Genomic DNA, 20074 nt, shown 5'->3' with positions numbered 1-20074 from the left:
AATGAACATAACCTATATATTGTTCAATTTTAAAAGCCAATTAATATTTATAAGGATGACTAACTACTAAATTGTAATCCTATTCCATATTTAAAAAAAAAAAAAAAAAAAAAAAAAAAAAAAACTAGAATTAGTAGTAAGGCAACTCTCCGACAAACTCAGGCATAGTGATGTTATAGAAGTCCTTGACTTTTAATTAATTACCATTTTAATACCATTAATTTTTATCCATTTCAAAGAAATAAATAAAAATAAAATCTAGTTTATAACTAGTTGTGGCATGGAAACTAGGCAGTTAGTCACTAAATTAAAATTCCGTTAGACTAGTCGTTATCCGTTATAATATTCCCGCCAAAAACTAATAAAATATTTTTAAAAATGAAACAGTCAACTGTCCCCTGTTTACATTAGCATTCAACCATTAAATTAATTCATGGCATTTTTATGAACGACGTGCTTAGATTTTTTCTTAAATACGTCATTAATGTCGTCATTATTCTTCCTTACTTAATAGTTTAATTCTTCAGCATTTCAGAATCTTCGTTTTTTTGGGGATTTTTTGAAGAATTCTCTCATTTCTCAAAACAAAGGAGAGTGAGAGTTTTATTTTATTTTATTTTTTTATTGCTAATGTCTGATCATAAAACTAATTTTCAATCTTCTTGTACTTTTTATTTTTAAATTTTGGTTATTGAGAGAGAAATTCCTCCAATTTTGATCAGGTTTGTAAATTTCTTCATAATTTCTTCAATTTATGGGTTTTAAGTTGGAATTTGATGTCTGGGTTTGTTGTATTAATTATGGGTTTTGTTTAATTTTGTTGATTTTATAATACCCATTTGCATTTTACCAAAATTTGAGTGAATTTATATGTTGTGCATTTGAAAGCTGAATTTTACTGGGCTTTTGGTGATTCCATGTTTCCAAATCATCAATGTAATTTGGTTAATCAGAAATCTTGTAATTATAATTACCATTGATTGATTCATGATTATATATTGGGTGCAATCTATGTTTTTGTTAGCTTTAATGTCGCGGTATATAATTTGCACATCACATGTTTGTTGAATTGCCTGTGTGAGAGAATATAAGATTTTGAGCTATCATGCAAGCTATAAGTTAACATGAATATACAACACTTATGCAGTATTTGACATATAATGTGAACCCAAATACTCTATATATGAATTTAGCTGAAAGATTTTGGTTGCTTGCAGGGTTTTTGTTAGGTAAATTAGGCTGAATTAGAGCACAAAAATATGGATAAAGGAAAAGGATCGTCTGGTTCACGTGTGATTGCGATAGCCTTGAATGGGGGTGCTAAAAGCAAATATATAGTACGATGGGCAATAGAGAAATTTATACCTGAAGGAAATGTTGCATTCAAGTTGTTCCATGTATTCCCTAAGATAACTGGTGTACCTACACCAAGTAAGTTTAACATCATCAATCCTTTCATTTTGGAAATTAGTTTTTGAGATAGAAATTTGGTAAAGATGTAGCATTTTTATATCGATGATCTCATATAGACTTTTTCTTGACTGGTTAATTGCTACTAGTGGGGAATTTGATCCCTCTTCCACAAGTGCGAGATGATGTAGCAGTCGCTTATAAAAAGGAAATAGAGTGGCAAAGAACGGAGATGATTATGCCTTTCCAAAGGTTGCTCAGTTCTAAAAAGGTTTGCACAAAATTTCAATGGAATTTCATCCTGAAGTTGTAAGATAGATGAACATATGTCTAAATTGCCCCTTGCTTTATATAGGTTCAAGCTGAACTTGTCTTGATTGAATCAGAAGATGTCGCAATTGGAATAGCAACAGAGATTACTCGACATGGAATAAAGGAACTTGTCATAGGGGCATCTTCTAATGGCTTGTTTGCAAGGTATGGCCTGTCATTGCTGTAAATTCTGGTTTAAATGCTGTATTTATTTCCGTTCTTCTATCTGATGACATGCCAATTGTTGCTCTCGAACATAAAATAGAACCAATCAACTTTCCTCTCATAATATGCAGGAGAGTCAAAGGACAGTTACTGTCATCTGTGGTGTCAGATTGTGCTCCAAAATTCTGCACTGTCTATGTTGTTTCAAAAGGAAAACTAGAGGCTCTGCGTCCATCAAATACAAATACGGAAACGAATGGGAACATTGTAGAACATGAAAGCACTGCAACTAATTCTACCAACAGTTCATCAAGATACACAAACAGCACATTCGGTAATTTACTTATAATAACCTCCCTCTCTAATTTCTAGCTGCAAGAAATGCATGCCATCTTAAGCTATAGGTGTTAAGTTTAATCAGAATTGTGAGGTATCTGAAATAGACCCTTCCCTTAGTGGAGCCAAATTTTTGGATTTTGTTACATGTACTGCGCACACACCAGCTCCTTCCTTTTCTCGAATTAGTTACTTATAATAAAGTCATTTAAAAAACAAGTACTGATATTTCTTGTAACTCGAATTTAGTGATGCAAAGGATCTTTACTATATAAAAAATAATATAAAAGAAACAATGATCTAGCTCTTTGCTAATTTGGGAAGGGTTGAATCTCTAAGGATTTCTTATGGTAGGTTGCTTCTTAATTTTGAGACAAACATTACATTTACATTTGTAGTATTACTCTTATTTGGTTAAAATAACTCCCTAATCCCTATATAAACAATTCTAACAGACCCTGGATCGAACTATTCAGAGTCTCCTTCTTCCTCTCCTATTGGGTCGCTCAAGCACCCTGATTCTCTTTCCTATGTGAAAAATGGATATAATAATTCAGGGATGTCTTCAGCAGAACTTGCCAGTTTTCAATCTGCTAATACAAGGAATGTAGATGATGCTTCGATTTCATGTGTTGGAACACTTACGAGTCAAAGAACTACTTTTAAAACCGTTGAAGCTGATACTGAGTCCTGGATCACAGATCAAGCATCCACCAGGATATCTAGTTCTTTATGTGGTCAAGCATCTGCCTCAAGATCTCTACCAGCTTCATCTGTAACACAGGTCAGCCTTTCATATTATTGTGAATACCTCGTGTACTAGGAGAGTAGGGGAGAATTTGAATTCTTTTCTAGATTTTATTGGATATCTGTTCTTGTTTGTCCTGCAACTGAAATTTATTTTGCATCTTTATAGGGGAATGTCAATTTAGAGCTTGAGAAGATGAGAATTGAATTGCGTCACATACGAGGAATGTATTCTATAGCTCAAAATGAAGCAATAGATGCTACACGGAGGGTGAGATTTTGAGACATTGAGCAACTTTTTTAGCAATTCTGATACCGTGCTAGTCAAATATTAAAATATTTATAGATATTGTTCTATCTATTACCAGCTAGGTGATCTAAGCAAGCTACGGAATGAGGAAGCAATGAAACTTAAGGAGATAAATGAAAAGGAGGAGAAAGCCAAAGAGTTGGCAAAAGTAGATAAGGAAAAATTTGAAGCTGCGAAAAGGGAAGCTGATTATGCTAGGGAACGTGCCCATAGAGAGATAATGCAGAGGAGAGAAGCAGAGCATAAGGCTGCCCGGGATGTCAAGGAAAGAGAAAAACTTAAAAATGTGCTTGGAGAACCTGTGTATAATTACCAGAAATTCTCATGGGAAGAGATAGTATCCGCTACCAACTCATTTGATGAAGAACTTAAAATTGGAGAGGGGTCATATGGATCTGTGTATAAATGCAAGTTGCATTACTCAACAGTGGCAATAAAGGTCCTCCACTCTAAGGAGGGCGCTGAGAGCAAGCAATTCCATCAAGAGGTACCCTTATTTCCCTTTTAACTCTTCTCAGTAAGATAATTTAAATACTTCAATTGAGTTTTGACTTAGATTTCTTCGATTTTAGTTGGAGATCTTGAGTAGAATCCGTCATCCTCATCTGCTGCTGCTGCTTGGGGCATGTCCAGAACAAGGTTGCCTGGTATACGAATACATGGAAAATGGAAGTTTGGAAGATAGGTTGTTGCGAAAAAATGACACTCCTCCCATACCATGGTATGAGAGGTTTAGAATAGCATGGGAGGTCGCATCTGCCCTTGCATTTCTTCACAACAATAAGCCAAAAGCAATCATTCACCGTGACCTAAAGCCAGCTAATATCTTGCTTGATCAGAATTTGGTAAGCAAGATTGGTGATGCTGGTCTCTGTACAATGCTTAATGTGGATCCATCCACCCTTTCCACGTTGACCTTGTATAAGGATACAAGCCCTGTAGGTACACTTTGTTACATAGATCCCGAGTATCAAAGGACAGGACTTATCTCTATGAAAGCAGATGTTTATGCTTTGGGAATGGTCATTCTGCAGCTGTTGACAGCAAAACCTGCTGTTGGCATAACCCATGTGGTTGAGGATGCCATAAAAGGAGGCCGTTTAATGCAAATATTGGATAAAAACGCTGGAAGATGGCCCCTGAGAGAGACAGCTGAAATGGCTCTACTAGGAATTCAATGTGCTGAGCTGAGGCGTAAAGATAGACCAGATTTGAAAAGTATTCTTCCTACACTTGAAAGAATGAAAGATATTGCAGAAAAGGCCCGTAATTTGGTTGCTAAGATCCTAGTCGCACCACCAAGCCATTTTATCTGCCCTATACTTAAGGTATGTCCCTCTTGATCTTCCTTCCTTTCTAATAACCTCAGTCTCAGAAATTTAGTCCAATGCTTTTTTGAGAACTAAGGTTTCAGAACTTTGGCATTGAGTTGTTTGACCTTTTCTGGTAACAGGATATCATGGATGACCCTTGTGTAGCCTCAGACGGATACACTTATGACCGTAGAGCAATAGAGATGTGGCTTAAAGACAATGATACTTCTCCAACAACAGATTTTCCACTGTCAAACAAAAACCTCATACCAAACCACACTCTTTCGTATGCAATTACTGAGTGGAAGTCTAAAAGAAGAATACGTAATGGTAATTGTTGATAATTAGTGAAGATTCTAGTGCTACAATTTTGTAGATGCCCTGCTTGCACAGATTGTAACCTTCATATTGATTTAATCAACTATGATCGTTTGCTGTGATACTTCAGCAACGAAATGGTCATTGTACAGTAGCCAGTCGCTCCTTTGTAATTGATACCTGATTCTTAGAACTTCTTATACATAACCCGGTAGATGTTTAAACCCTTTATCTTTGTGGAACTAGGGGGTTCTTTTTTTAATCCCATGTCTAAGCACAAAGGTTGTAGAATATGCTGTACATCTAATACGAAGTATATTTTTTTTACATGAAAGAGGAATTAATTGGAATAGTACTCTTCATATTAAGCTCTGCTGCAAATGGTGATGAATATAAGGCAGGGCACACTGCACCACAACCGAAGTGGGACTGGGATACTTGATCGACCTCAGGAGAACCCTCTAAGCAATGAGACCTCCACGCTAGCCACAACTGTATATGTGCCACGCCACCCCTCTAATAACATTGATATACGAAGTATGACTTGTTTTTGTAAGAATATATTCAATCATCCCTTCCTTAATTTGTAAGGGTTGAGTTTCTGAATACTAATATTCATATTGTGGGTGATGATCAATTCCCAAGCCCTCCTAGTCCTAGATAAAGTCGTACTTTGAATACTAATGCTGTTGTCAATGTGCTAGGATTAGAGCAACATTTGTCACTGATGTGCAGTTGTGAACAATTCTGTTTCCTTGTTTTCCGAAGATCAAAGAAGAAATCTCGATCACGAATTGATGGTTTGTATAATGCTTTCTTGGTATGATTACTGAAGTCCGTCTGTGGCGCTAAATCAACTACGATGATTTATCTCTATTCGATGTCGTATTAGTTATGGTGTGCTGTATGATGAAGATTGAGGAAATATCCTTGCTACGTGATGATATCTTTACCTGACGTGAGAATTAAGACGAAAATCACAGACAATACCTCGTATCTTCCAGATTGAAGGCTTCTACTTAAGCTATAGCCAACATCTTAGCAAGTAACATTGGAAGAACGTACTCAAAGGATAATTATTAGTCAAGAACATAATACGGAGCACAATATTACAGAAAGTACTTTCACATGATTTATTATATATCAATAATGCTATTTAATTAGCTGATAAATATTAGCGGAGTCAGGTGGGGACAAGGGAGGAAATTGTCTCTTCCACTTTTCTTTTAACAAAAAAACAAAAAAATTTCAATGGTCAAAGTCTATATATGCTTTCCACAATTTTTTTTTTTTTTTGAAATGGTCGGGGTTCTTGGTTAGGGGTTACTCGATCATCAAACAGCTAGGAGTTACTTGGTTAGGGGTTACTTAGTTGGTCAAGGGATATTTAGTTAGAGATTACTTGGTCGGTTAGGGTCTTAGGGATTACCTGATCAGGGTAATTCATGTGTTAGCTAACCACACAAAAAGTTGCTATAAGTTTTTAAAAAAAAATTATAAAAAAAAAAAATACAACTTTCAATTTATTGGAATGTATGACGTGCATTTATGGATTTTTTGGGTTTTAAAACCAATATGGAAAATCAAATTGATCAACAGGACATACATATTTTGTAGAAACACATTACATGAGAACAACATACATCATTTGTCGTAACGAGAAGATGACTACATCCTTATTTATTTTTCATACGCACGCATAAAGACATAACAACAACATACATCATTTGTCGTAACGAGAAGATGACTACATCCTTATTTATTTTTCATACGCACGCATAAAGACATAACAACCTGGATCTTAAATGTTCGATAGAGAAATAGCAAGTGTTTTGAAATATGACATATATATATATATATATATATATATATATATATATATATATATATATATATATATATATATATATATATATATATATATATTTGTATATGATCAGCCGCACTTGAAGTAGCAAAAGCAAGCCTTTCCCCAACCATCCCAGTGGCAAGTTCCACTGTGTGCGTTTTCCTTATTTTTGCAAGTTTTATTGCACTTCGAACTGCTTCCACACCATCCACTCCAGTTTTCGCTGTACTCCTTGCAGTACTTGACGCCTTCCACTTCCACTTCTGCATTACATCAAACCACAACTATTAGAGAGGAAAAATGTCTAATCGTTGCAAATAATATAATATGTAACGGAGGTAATATTAATTAGGATTAGCTCGTACATACTTAGTGGCCAAGATGATGTATATAATACATGATCTAAGGCTACTTGAACGAACTAGGGATCAGAACACGGTTTTTTTTTTTTCTTTGAAGAAACCACATGAATTAGATGGTTAGCTATATATAATTCGTTCCGAATAAATTAGAGGTCTCATCAAGTTCAAAACTTATAAAGACATGCAGGGGATATAGCTAGGTTGTCATTGTGTACAAATGTACATGTACGTGTATGATATATTATAATATGTATCATGTTATGTTTTTGAACTTATTGCTCCCCTCTCTCTCGTAATAAGTGACACACTAGTTAAACTTTATACACATGCCGATGCATTTTACATAAATAAATACTAATTTAATGCAAATTATATAAAAGTAATTATGAAACTTTGTAAAATAGTGAAAAAAAGTCCAATGTGTCAGTTATTGAAGTATAATACAGATAAATAGGTAATTAAACCGAAAATAAACTTATTAAGACTTATTTTATTACAAGAACTTATTAAGACTTACCCATGTTGGAAATGAGAAAAAACACGAGGCATAATACCAAGAAGTTGAGTGAGCTACGACGAGAAGCCATTGCACTGAACTTTTTTGTTTTTGTTTTTGTTTGTTTGTTTTTTTTTTTTTTTTTTAACTAGAATTGTATTTTGAGGTGTGTATAGAATGGCTTTAGGTGCTCGTATTTATAGAGAAGGATCTGCTAATCAGTCACGCAATTTCTTAATTAAATATTTAATTAAATATTAAGAAGAGCTTAGCTAAAATTACATCTCAAATTATTTTAATTCAATGTTAGTATAATTATTGATTCAACATTTGACTTTCTCCCTTAGATGCTAAGTCAATTCCTCTAGTGACGCCCCCTGTTCAGAATATGAATATTGAAGCACAAAAAGATAAGAACAAGCTAAGTTTTGCACATAAATAATATGATCACTTCATTAATTCAAAGATTTGAAATCTTTATTAGCGGCATCACATATGGGATATGACAGATTAGCACAATTATGGGACTAATTAAGTTGATGTCCTTGTTGATGATTTAATTAAGGTCAGCATTATGATCAATTCAAATTCCTCACCCAAAAAAAAAAATAAAATAAAATAAAATAAAATTAAAAATAAAAAACGTAATTACTATTGTTATACACTTTTACTAGTTGTCTAGTTCTATACTACTTTTCCTCAAAATAAATACTTCGTACGAAGTAAATAAATAAATCCCCTCAAAAAATAAATAAAAAAAAAAAAGAATAGTAGGGTTTTTTTTTTTTTTTTTTTTTGTGAAACAAAGAATAGTAGTTCTTATCTTCCCTTTCAAAAGAAAATATAAGCATTACTAGATCTCATATCAAAAAATTTCAAAAGAAAATGATAGTATATCATATGTTGTAAATAAGGGTCTGTTCACATTTACTTAATTTTAGTTCAATTTAGTTCAGCTCCAATCAGTTCTGTTCTGTTCTGTTTAGTTCAGCTCCTAATTTCCCTCTCTTATAAAATATTCATTTCAGCTCAACTCAGATCAGTTCAGTTCCAATCAGTTCAGTTCGGTAAATGTGAACAAGCCCTAAGTAGCTAGGAAACTTGGCCTGTTCTCATTTACTGAACTGAATTGAATACTGAACTGAACTAAAATTAAGCTGAAGAGAACATGCCCTTAAAATGGAAATATAAAGCATAATTTAGCAATGCAATAATAACTCGATCCAATTTTATCATACATTCTTAAATTAGTACGGAGTATTTTGTACCATATTAAAAAAAAAAAAAAATACGGAGTACTATATGTTTATTTATAAATCTATGGATTGTACGTAGTATATTTTTATATAGATCTTATATGTGTAAATGTCTAAGTACCAAACTGTCACTCACCCACTCAACTAGGGGTGGCAAACGGATCAGGTCGGGTCATATTTGTGTTCGGGTCATTTCGGGTTCGGGTTGAAACCCCCTGACCTGAACCTGATCTGTTCAGCATTTCGGGTCGAAGTTCTTGACCCTAACCTGATTTATTCGGGTTCGGGTCAACCCGAAGTTGACCTTATTCAACCTGATTATTTTTTTTTTTTTTGGGTAGATTAAAGAAAAATTTATTACCAATAAAAATCTTAAAAACAAAAGGAAATCAATACAAGTTGAATCTCAACTTTAAATCTGTAAATCATAAATAAATTTAAATGTAATAAATTTACAACCAAAACTTCCAATTAAATGGATTTGAAACTTAAATTTACAACAAAATTTTAACTTCTCAAAATCCTTCACATGCTGGTTTGCTGTTCGTTCTTTCCTGCAAACAATAACAAAAACACATTAATAAATATTCAAGTCATCAATTTAGATTATATAAAATACAAAATCAACTTTCAGTAATATGTATATTCAATTCCAAAACAATTCAAACCATAAACACTACAACAAAGTAGTAGAAAGTAGATGCAATTTTCACCAATTTCATAAATAGCCATCTTAAAATAAGAAATATCAAATCAAACAAGTAGATCTAGATATTAAAATACAAGCTAAGAACATCTAGATGTAAAAAAATTAATAACTGATGATGAATTCGAATATAAACAGCAAATGACTTCGAAATTAAACAAAAATTAACATGTTAAAAACGAAAAAAAAAACCCAAAAGCATGTAAATAAATTCAAGAGGAAAATTACCTTGAGATGATGGAGAAGGTTAAAAGAATGATTGTAGGACTGAAGGAAAGGAGTGAAGGAGACACAAGTGAGGCAATGAGACAAGGAGAGAGGAAGAAAAACGGCTGTTTGCCTGTTTCAGAAGGAGAATGTAAGGGTTTTAGGGTTTTTCTCTTTTATTAGGTGGATTTTTGGGCTTGGGCTTAAGAGTTATTTCCGTTTTTTCTTGTTCGTTCGTTTTTTTTTTTTTTTTTTTTTCTTTTTTTTTTTTTTTCGGGTTAGATGGGTCATTTTCGGGTTGAAAATTTCAACCTTAACCTAACCCATTTAATTATCAGGTCGGGTTCGTGTCGACCCATTTAAGTTTTCGGGTCAGAAATCTCAACCCAAACCCGCTATTTTCAGGTCGGGTTCGGGTCGTGTTTTCGGGTCGGGTCAGTTTTTGCCGGCCCTACACTCAACTAGCTAGGGAAAGTGTACTTCATGGTTCATGCACCTAGCATCTAGCATCTCTAGTGCTCAACAAGAGCAATAATTTGTTTTCTTTTCATATTTGGAGAAACTCCAAATGAGCACAAAAGAATGAGTTTACATTGTGTATGTTACATTTGGTACTACTACGACCAAAATTATTAACCAAATTCAGAGTTAACCATTTCAATGGAACTTTGGTGAAAACATAAAACCAATAATGGAGTAGCAACTCACCAATCATCTAATAGGGCTGTTACAACAATTTTTAAGTTTGTGCACCAAACAAATAAAATTAAAAAAAAAAAAATCTAAATTACTAAAAAGTTCTATTTTACATATAATTCATCAAAAAATCACAAACAATGTGAATGAAAAATAAATCGCATGAAAAAAATTACTACCTCCGTTGATTATTATGTGCAACAAAAGAATATTTTATGCATCACAAATAATTCCCTTTTGTTGCACATAATAATTAATGGAGGTAGTATATATCAAGGGAATGTGAACCCTGTACCACCTGAACCCTGAGAAGAAGCTGAGGGTGGATTTATAGCAATATAAAGCAAAGAGATTGTGATAGCAAGACCAAGCAAACACAATTGTAGGTGTTTTTTTACTTCTTCCCATCAAACCTTTACCAAAAGGGTACAAATGAGCCAACACCCAGAAGTTAAAGAATGCGCCGCCCAAGAACTTAGTCCATGATGGGACTGAGCTGTATATGGTATTAGCAAATGCATAGCAGAAGTGGAGCAAGTAATAAAATACAGAGGGAGTACTATTTTTGTAATATATACAGAGTATTATTTGAAGTTTATCAATGCAATACAATTTAACATTTACTTAATTACTGTTCAAAAAAAAAAATATAGTGTAAAAGACATTGGCGATACAAAATTCAAACTAAAAACCATCTAATAGCAGTTGGTAGCTGCTTTATAGTCGGTGGCATGACGGTGATGTGGGTTATGCAGATGCAATTGGTCTTGGTCGAGCAATGGTAATTGGTTTGGATTTGAGAGAAAGTTGTATGAGATAGATTGATGAGAAAGAGAAATGAATGTCGTAAGATGCAAGGATGGTGGAAAAATGATCAAACACTCGATCAAAGAATTAGGTTTCTTTTTCAAATAAATAATAAATTTAAAAAAAAAACCCCATAACAGCTGGTCTCTAGGTTCGAGTTTGACCCACAAATTTACGAGTTGAATTGGATTTCAAGTAAAAAAATTGTGTTCAAGACCCCGTACAGGTCGGTTTTGGATCGGGTTTGCAGATCGAGTCATAAATTGACATCTATTTATACCTCATACTCCCTCCGTTTTTTTTTTATTTGCATCACTTTCCTTTTATCGGTGTTTTTTTTTTTTTTTGCATCACTTCTATATACAGTTACTTTACACTATATTTTATCAATTCTCTCTCTTACTTTAAACCCCACTCAAATTAGTTTATTATTTTTCTATCTCATGGTCCTCACAACTCTCTCACATACTTTCACTTTCATATTCCCCACATTACTTTTACCATAATAAATTATTCATCCACTCACAATATTAATTCATTCACCTAAAACTCCATGCACTTGCAAGTGATGAAAAAAAAAACGGAGACTGTATATTCCAATCAATTGAAGGCTTCTACTTGAGCTATAGATAACATCTTAACAAGTAATATTAGCCTATTAGGACGTACTCAGATCAAAGGGTAATTAGTCAAGAACATAATACTCCGTACAATATTACAAAAAGTAATTTCAGACGATCTATTATCAATGCAGCTTAAATAGCTTATCATAAACCACCAATATTTAAAGATACGGTATATAACATCAACCACCAATATCGAAAAATCAAATATATCAATGTACAGACACACATATCTTGTAGAAATACAAGAGAACAACATATACATCATTTGTCTCACAAATAAAATGTCACTTTACATCCTTACTTATTTTTCACACGCACGCACACACACAATGACATAACAACCTGAACCTTAATGTTCGATAGAGAATTATAAGGGTTTTAAAATATGACATATTGACATGTATATATATATATGATCAGCCGCACTTAAAGTAGCAAAAGCAAGCCTTCCCCCAACCATCCCAGTGGCAAGTTCCACTGTGTGCGTTTTCCTAATTTTTGCAAGTTTTGTTGCACTTTGAATTGCTCCCACACCATCCACTCCAGTTTTCGCTGTACTCCTTGCAGTACTTGACGCCTTCCACTTCCACTTCTGCATTACATTAAACCACAACACTTTTACCTCATTGCTGCTATAACACATATTGACATACATTGATACATTCATATGAAATATGACTAGCTCCTACATACTTGGTGGCCAAGGTGATGTATATAGTACATGATGTAAGCCTACTTGAACGAACTAGGGATCAGAACACGGTTTAGATGGTTAGATCATTTCATTCCGAATAAATTAGAGGTCTTATCAAGTTCAAAACTCATAAGACTGGGGATCGATAGGTTATGTACTTATGTACATATATGTACGTCTGTTATGTTAGAATACGTATAACTCTCTCGTTCTTGATCTGTTTAATATAAAAGCAACTTTTGACTTTCAAGGTCGAATTTTGCAAACTTTTATCATATTTTTGAACTATTGCTCACTCTGTCTCATAATAAATGGCACTGTCAAACTTTGCACACATGTTGATTCACTAATTTTACTTTGTTTTTAGATAATGAAATACTAATGTAAACTATATAAAAAATTTATTATGAAACTTTATATCAATACCTATGTAGCTAATAACATATTTTATTAATAAATTTCGTTGCTATTATGATATAGATAACTATATGAATAGAGATCTTTTTTTTCTTTAAAAAAAAACCTATATGAATAGAGAAACAAGGTCTAATATGTTAATTATTCTGAAACGGATGAAGTACAATACATACAAATGTTGAAATATAAGTACTTGAACAAAAGATAAACTTATTACGACTTACTGTTGAGCCCATGAGCAAACCCACATGTGAGTGAAAGTGTTGTCCCACATTGAAAGAGAAATATTGGGATGTGTATCCCACATTGAAGAAAGAAGAAAGTTGTGTCCACTTTATAAGGCTAAGGGGCTACTCCCCTCATTGCCATATAGTTTTGAGGTGGAACCTCCTTGGTCGTATAAAGTGGACAATTGTGACGGGTGTGGCCCAGGCCCGTCTATCACTTACCCATGTTGGAAATGAGAAAAAACACGAGGCATAACACCAAGAAATTGAATGAGCTACGACGAGAAGCCATTATTGTACTTACACTATCTTGTTTTTTTACTTGAATTGTATTTTGAGGTGTGTATTGTATGACTCTAGTTGCTCGTATTTATAGGGGAGGATTTGCTGGTCAGTCACGCAATTTCTTGATTAGTTTATTAAGTAGAATTTATACTTATATATTAAAAAGCGTTCCTAAAACAGACTATGTTCCACGTGTCACCTCTTTTAATTTCGACATGTCAGCCATATGTGCGACATGTGACATGTCATGTTTTGCATCTAAAAAATGCTTATAACAAGACTTGAACTCAAGACCAACAAGTCTTAAGTCTTAAGTTTTAAGTTTTACCATCTTAGCCAATAATTAATTGTGTTTTATTATTCAATAAAATTATAAATAACTTAGATAAGGTCATTGGTATTTGTTTTCATTATGTAATGATTGAGTTTGGCAACTAAAAAATGTTTATAGCAAGGCTTAAACTTGAAACCAACAAGTACAAACTAGCAACACGGGGCATCGCCCGACCCACACACTTGTTTAGCTTAAATTCCATCTCAAATTATTTTAATTCAAGCTTAGTATGATTATTAATTCAGCATTTGACTTTCTCCCTTAAATGCTAAGTCTTATCATAACCCTTAACATATTACTGATATTAAGTTTGCAAAGTCTTATCATAACATAACACTTTCAAACTTAACATATTACTGATATAATAAATTACTGATATTACTGATAGACTTTTAAAAACTAGAGTGTACCCGTGCATGAGTTATTAAAGGGTGATTATTGGTAATTATTGATTTTACTGATATTACTAATAGACTTTTAAAAATATCAGTAATATCAGTAACAAATATAACTAACTTCTATACAGTAGCATCACTTAACATATTACTGATAGAACCAACCAAGAGACATAAGTAAACATTTATTTTTGAAAGAACATAGCTTCATATAGGTGAAGAGGAGAATTACAAAATACAAGTGTTTTTTTTACTATTGATCAATTAAGTACATTAATTAAGAGATCTAATTTGATAAGGATACAGATACTCGTTAATTATTATGTGTAACAATGGAATATTTTATATCTCACAAATAGTTCCTTTGTTGCTCAATATAATTAACGGAAGTAGTTTATATAAATATATCCAACTATAGCAAATATTACAATAAATGAAGGGATAAATACTTGGAGGGAAAAATTAATATAGATCGGTGATGATAAGAATGGGACACGTGGCAACCTATATTGTGGCGGATTGTTTTCTTTTAATTTCTTGTGCTTATTACGCTCCTCGGGTGTCTTCTCACCCGCCCTTGTTGGCGGATTGTTTTCTTTTAATTTCTTACGGTCTTTCGATGGCTTCTTATCCGCCTCCTTGGCCTTGGGAGGCTCTTCAGCCGGTTTCTCAGGTTCGGGTTGTGGGACTATTGTGGCTGTCTTCTTGGTGCATTTATACACATACTCTACCAACTTGTCTGCGTCCATTGTGCCTGTTACTGTGACCTTCCCACCACTTAGATCAGTTTCTACTGTGTGTACTCCTGCAATTATAAAATACAGTATCAATCTAAGCTCGTTTATCTAAAACATAAGTCTGTCTCATCTTCTTCTACTCAACTTTTTTATAAAAATTTTATTTATGGGTGAATCAGTGATGACATGATCAGAAAGATTGACAAAAATGTTGTAGAAAACACAGGAATTATTTTTAATAATTATAATTATACCGTTAACTTTTTTTTTTTTTTCTTTGAAAGAATACCGTTCGTTAACTTTGTAGAACTAAAAAAAGACTTTACATGATATTTGATTAATATCGTGCTCAAAAAAATGAAGTGTAAAATTAGTTATAATGGCTTGCATATTCATAAATAATGTACCTTTCATTTTAAGTATTGTCTTCTTGAGTTGAACAGCACATCCTTCACAGTTGATGTTTACACTAAGCACCACTGTAGTCAATCCACTAACCTGTACAAAGAGGTAATTTAATAAGTAAATAAATAAACATTTCATTATTCCGTTCAAGTGGTCTTTTTTTTTTTTTTTTGATTCATATGAGCCACAAGGGCGGGTACAACGGGGGGCAGGGGAAATTCCATCATATGTTGGGGGTAAGGATCGATCCCGTAACCTCGAGGTTACGAGATGGGAGTGCTACCATCAAGCCAACTCCACATCCTTCGTTCAAGTGGTCTCTAATACACACGCGAACGTGTTAAACAAAAAGAATGTAATAATGATTGTAGTTAGTTAGGTATGCATGCCATGAAAATCACCTGTGAAGTGACAACTTCTGGCATGGGTTCACCCTCTTTTGCAGGTAAAGGTGACAATACCTTTGCCGTTCTCTTGTTTTCATCCGTTATTTTATTGCATATGGCTTGTGGGTCCACCGCACCTTTTACGGTTACCTGATTTTGATCCGTGTCTGTTGCTACGCTTTCAACTCCTGCTTACATAACAAGAAAATTACGACTTATTAAGTTATTAGTATGATCAACTTTCACAGCTAACAGTTACAGTTTGTCAAACAATCTAAGGGGGTGGTTGTTCTGAGGTTGTTTGCGCTAAGAGGGGGTGGTTTTTGGGGTTTTCAAGTGAGCAGAGGGAGTAGTTTATGGGTTTTTTGGATCTAAGAGGGGGTGATTTCGGGGGATGTTCGTATGTGTGCAGGTGGTTTGAGGGTGGTTTAGATTGAGATGGGGTGGTTTCAGGGTGTGAGGTGGGTGTTTTCCAGTATGCCCCAATTTCTCATGGTGTTTCTCACATGACATTTTCGTAAATAAATCAACAACTTTATTCAATTGTGGAGCCCACGATAATGAAAATGTTGTTGATTTATTCACGAAAATGTCATTATGAGAAACAAATTTGTTTCTCACCAGGAATTTCCCGGTGTTTTCGAGGTGCAATGGCGGTTCTAGTATGGGTTTAGTGGCTGCTGGATCCTGAAAAAATCTGATCAGTTTAATTTAAAAAAAAAAAACAAATACCGGTTATATCCATAACTATGCGCTACACTGTATTGCTATTCCCTGCAGCCTATTGGTACGTAGCTGCTCGGTATTTTTTAGCAGTGGTCATAGGTTCGAAACCCCCTGCACCCTTTATTTTGTTTTTTTAAAATCTGCTTTAGTAACTTGGTGGTTAATAAGGTGATAAATTGATAATCCCAATACTTAAAATTATTTTCTTCTTACAAATTAAGTATTGGTGCAGTGGTGATTGAGACTACACTTGGTAGGGAGGACCCGTGTTCGATCCCCCGCAACAACAATTGGTAGGGGACTGGAACTTAACCACCCAAAACTAATCCTCGAATCCGGATTAGCCTAAAAAGTGAACCGGGTGGAACACCAAAAAAAAAAATATTTTCTTCTTCAAACATTAAAATATGAAGACTTAATGAGCTCAATTGTAATTAATTTTAAATTGTTTTTTTTTCGTTAAATTAACATGTGCACACCCAAATTATTAATTTTAACTTGTATTATATATTATGTTACTTGATTTTATTATATGTGTTTGGACTCCGAAAACATAAGAAAAATTCCCGGAACCGCCACTGACGAGGTGGCTGCTGTTGGCCGACGGTGGTGTGTGGGTGCTATTGGTGGTGATTAATTTATTCATATCTTTACTTTCTCTTTCCTACCTTACTTAATCATCTATCTTTAATTCATTAAACAACTATTATGAAATTTTGTCTTTAAACCTGTGTCAAGTTTAAAGTTGCAAGTAATTCAAAACGGATGTAGTATATAGATTATAACCCTACACGATTTATACTGTTCTATTTATATTAACCTAAGTGACAACAAGAAGAAGAGAAATAATAGACCTCTAATACTCTCGATGGATTTCTTAATTTTCGCAGCACATCCTAAACAATGCAATTCCACATCAAAAACCAAAGGCGTCAGCGGTGGTGGTTGGGGTGGTTCTTCTCCCTTCTTTTCTTCCTTAGTCGGTGGCGGTGGTGGTGGGCTATCCTTTTTCTTCTCCTTTGCTGGAGCTTGTTCTTCCTAAACCAATCATATTCATTAATACAAACAACATTATAATCATCAAATAACAAAACCCATTTCCAATAACATTGGAATTATATTAAACAATAACACCAATCATATTGATCATTACACACTTACTGGCTTAGCTTTTTCACCCATTGATTGGTCAATCAGAAATATAATTCAGAATCTTGTAATATGAAAATTTAGTGGATTATTGGGAATTGTAGAAAGATTTATAAGCAGAATAAGGCGGTGCTCTCTAATTACACAAATATATAGATAAAGGTAGGGAGAAGAATTTGGTGACAAATATGATGACGAATATGATGATGAATTTTGGTGCGGGGATTATTGTGAGGTGATGTTGAGAATTTGATAACGAATATGAATGCTATTGTGACTGGCTGAGTGGCTGCCATGTGATTGTTTGACTAATTAATGTATCAACTGTTTTATTTTCTTCTTGTAATTTCGAGGAAATACAAACTTTTATTTTGTACTCCCTCCGTCTCAAAAAGAACGACCCATTTGGCCAAAACTTTGTCCCAAAAATAATGACCCATTTGCATTAAAACACCCACCAATTTGCTACAATATTTGTGCAAAATTAGCTTTCCCATATAAAAATTTGATTTTCCATGTTATTTTATTACTTTCTCTCTCTATTTTTTTACAAACCCCATGTATCGATGGTAAGCCCCAAATTCTTCTTTAATTTAATGTTTTTGGCCAATAAAGATCACCATCAGTATGGTGATTATAGTCAGTCCCTCCATGTAGGGTTTTGTCAATCCCTCCATGTAGGGTTTAGTATTGTTTGTTTGATTGGTTTTAGTGTGTGCAGGGATACAAATTTAGAAGATTCGTCTTGTAAATTTGTGGAATTGCGCGTCTGTTGGTGTAGGGGTGCAGATTTAGAAGTCTCGTCTGGAAAATTTGCAGATCTTGATGATCAATCAAGTTATATCTCTTTTGCGACAATACATCAATGGAGCTCCGTAAAGAACGATGCAAAGACATCTAAAATTATTCAGGAGCAGTTCAGAAGCGATGATGCCATTAGTTTAGGGGTATTTAATTCTTGTATTAAGAATTTAGATCTCTTAAGGGATGATTGTAAGTGTCGAATGACTATTATTATTTAATGAAATAATCACCCCTCCCTACTCCATTAAAAAAAAAATTAAAAAAAAATGTGAAACAACTATAACATGGTATTTTGCACAGATTGTACACGAGGAATGTGTGATAAAAGTTTATGCTAAATTAATTAGGAAAATTTGATTTAACGAGGAATGTGTGATAAAAGTTTATGCTAAATTAATTAGGAAAATTTGATTTAAATAATCCAACCTTTGACGTATTTATTTTTAATAATCCAACCTTTTGATTATACTACAATAATCCAAGCTTTGGGGGGTGTCTTAGATTATCAGGCCTAACAGGTCACTTAACCTAAAAGTGCAGGCCACCTTCCACGTGTCAGATTGTCATTTGTCCAATAAATATTTTTATTTTTTAAAAAAAAATTAAATTAAAAAAAAATCCCCTTTTTTCCCCTCCTTCTTCCCTTCAAACCTCCATTACAGCACCACCACCACCACTCCCTCCCCTCCAAAATCCGATCACCAGTCACCACCACTCCTACCCATCCAAAATCCGACCACCACCACGCACGACACCACCCCTCCCCTCCAAAATCCGACCACCCACAGTCGGTACCTCCAATTGCCGAGCACCCCACCTCCTTCCTTCTCCTTCATAATTTCTGGCAGCTCATTCCTTCCTCCTTCCTTCTTACTTCCTTTCCTTTTCCTTCCTCCCTCCTTCCTTTCTCTTTCCCTTCACTCTCCATTAATTCCGTTCCCAGCCACCCACGACTGACCACGCGCCGCCTACCGTCCCTCGTCCTCAATTTCTCTCTCTTCGTTCTCAATTCCCGGCCGTCGCTCCCCCCTCGAATAACAAATTCCTTTTTCGATGTATAGGTTTTCGGTGTTTTAGGAATTTGGGTTTTAGCGAATTGGGGTGGTTTCAAGGGGTAGCAGCTGCGCGGAGGGGAGGGGGAGGGGGAGGGTCGGAAGGGGTAGGGGTGGCGGTGGTCGGAAAATGGAAAAGAGAATGGGAAGGGCGGCATAGAGGTAGGTGGCTGGGTTTTACTTTTTTTTTTTATTTTTTTTGTCAAAAAAATTTAAATTGAAATGAAAAAAAAAAAATTACCTGAGAAACAGGTTGCAAGTCACATTGTCCTGATAATCTAAGACACCCCCCAAAGCTTGGATTATTGTGGAATAATCAAAAGGTTGGATTATTAAAAATAAATACGTTAAAGGTTGGATTATTTAAATCAAAATTTTCAATTAATTACACCTTTATTTTTTGTATTCATAAGATACAAAAAGCTTAACAAAAAATCTTGCGTGGACCTGGTTCACAATAATATTATTGTGAACTTAAGGTTTATCCACACGTAACTGGCATTATATTCAACATAGTGACCCTTAATTTTAATATAGTAACTTTATT

The 20074-nt window shown here is 34.2% G+C and overlaps 2 protein-coding genes and 1 long non-coding RNA gene across 4 annotated transcripts; 1 reads left to right on the top strand and 2 right to left on the bottom strand.

The window, feature by feature from the left end:
- The first annotated feature begins 1244 nt into the window (after window positions 1-1244).
- Window positions 1245-4940, top strand: LOC145609204 (U-box domain-containing protein 35-like). Its single transcript, XM_081664747.1, has 9 exons — window positions 1245-1431; window positions 1560-1681; window positions 1766-1887; window positions 2019-2221; window positions 2679-3007; window positions 3140-3241; window positions 3339-3767; window positions 3853-4608; window positions 4734-4940. The coding sequence occupies exons 1-9, from the start codon at window positions 1260-1262 to the stop codon at window positions 4932-4934; spliced, it is 2436 nt and encodes an 811-aa protein (XP_081520873.1). The 5' UTR covers window positions 1245-1259; the 3' UTR covers window positions 4935-4940.
- A 4333-nt stretch (window positions 4941-9273) lies between these two features.
- LOC145606780 (uncharacterized) lies at window positions 9274-9907 on the bottom strand. Its single transcript, XR_014105432.1, has 2 exons — window positions 9809-9907; window positions 9274-9428 (listed from the first exon to the last, which is right to left on the bottom strand). It is a non-coding gene; the product is annotated as an uncharacterized LOC145606780 (long non-coding RNA).
- Window positions 9908-14452: 4545 nt separating this feature from the next.
- LOC145608180 (heavy metal-associated isoprenylated plant protein 9-like) lies at window positions 14453-17922 on the bottom strand. 2 transcript variants are annotated; one of them, XM_081663790.1, is made up of 5 exons: window positions 17684-17922; window positions 17377-17560; window positions 15872-15984; window positions 15413-15503; window positions 14453-15073 (listed from the first exon to the last, which is right to left on the bottom strand). In XM_081663790.1, exons 1-5 carry the CDS (start codon window positions 17702-17704, stop codon window positions 14649-14651), a joined length of 834 nt encoding a protein of 277 aa, XP_081519916.1. In that variant the 5' UTR covers window positions 17705-17922; the 3' UTR covers window positions 14453-14648. The 2 variants fall into 2 exon arrangements, with proteins under 2 accessions (XP_081519916.1, XP_081519915.1); XM_081663789.1 differs by having other exon boundaries at window positions 15812-15984; window positions 17684-17921.
- Window positions 17923-20074: the final 2152 nt, after the last annotated feature.

This window comes from Chenopodium album, chromosome 23 (genome assembly GCF_948465745.1).
Source record: "Chenopodium album chromosome 23, dcCheAlbu1.1, whole genome shotgun sequence".
Classification (NCBI taxonomy): domain Eukaryota; kingdom Viridiplantae; phylum Streptophyta; class Magnoliopsida; order Caryophyllales; family Amaranthaceae; genus Chenopodium; species Chenopodium album.
The sequence above is the reverse complement of the archived record's forward strand: the minus strand, read 5'-3'. Positions and strand labels throughout refer to the sequence as shown.

Excerpts from the sequence above, each read along its gene's own strand:
- LOC145609204 (XM_081664747.1), top strand. The coding sequence starts at position 1,260 with ATGGATAAAGGAAAAGGATCGTCTGGTTCACGTGTGATTGCGATAGCC. Across the intron at positions 1,888-2,018 it reads TCTAATGGCTTGTTTGCAAG|GAGAGTCAAAGGACAGTTAC; the intron begins GTATGGCCTGTC and ends CATAATATGCAG. Across the intron at positions 3,242-3,338 it reads CAATAGATGCTACACGGAGG|CTAGGTGATCTAAGCAAGCT; the intron begins GTGAGATTTTGA and ends ATCTATTACCAG.
- LOC145608180 (XM_081663789.1), bottom strand. The coding sequence starts at position 17,704 with ATGGGTGAAAAAGCTAAGCCA. Across the intron at positions 17,561-17,683 it reads TGGGTGAAAAAGCTAAGCCA|GAAGAACAAGCTCCAGCAAA; the intron begins GTAAGTGTGTAA and ends TGATTGGTTTAG. Across the intron at positions 15,074-15,412 it reads GACAATACTTAAAATGAAAG|GAGTACACACAGTAGAAACT; the intron begins GTACATTATTTA and ends TTATAATTGCAG.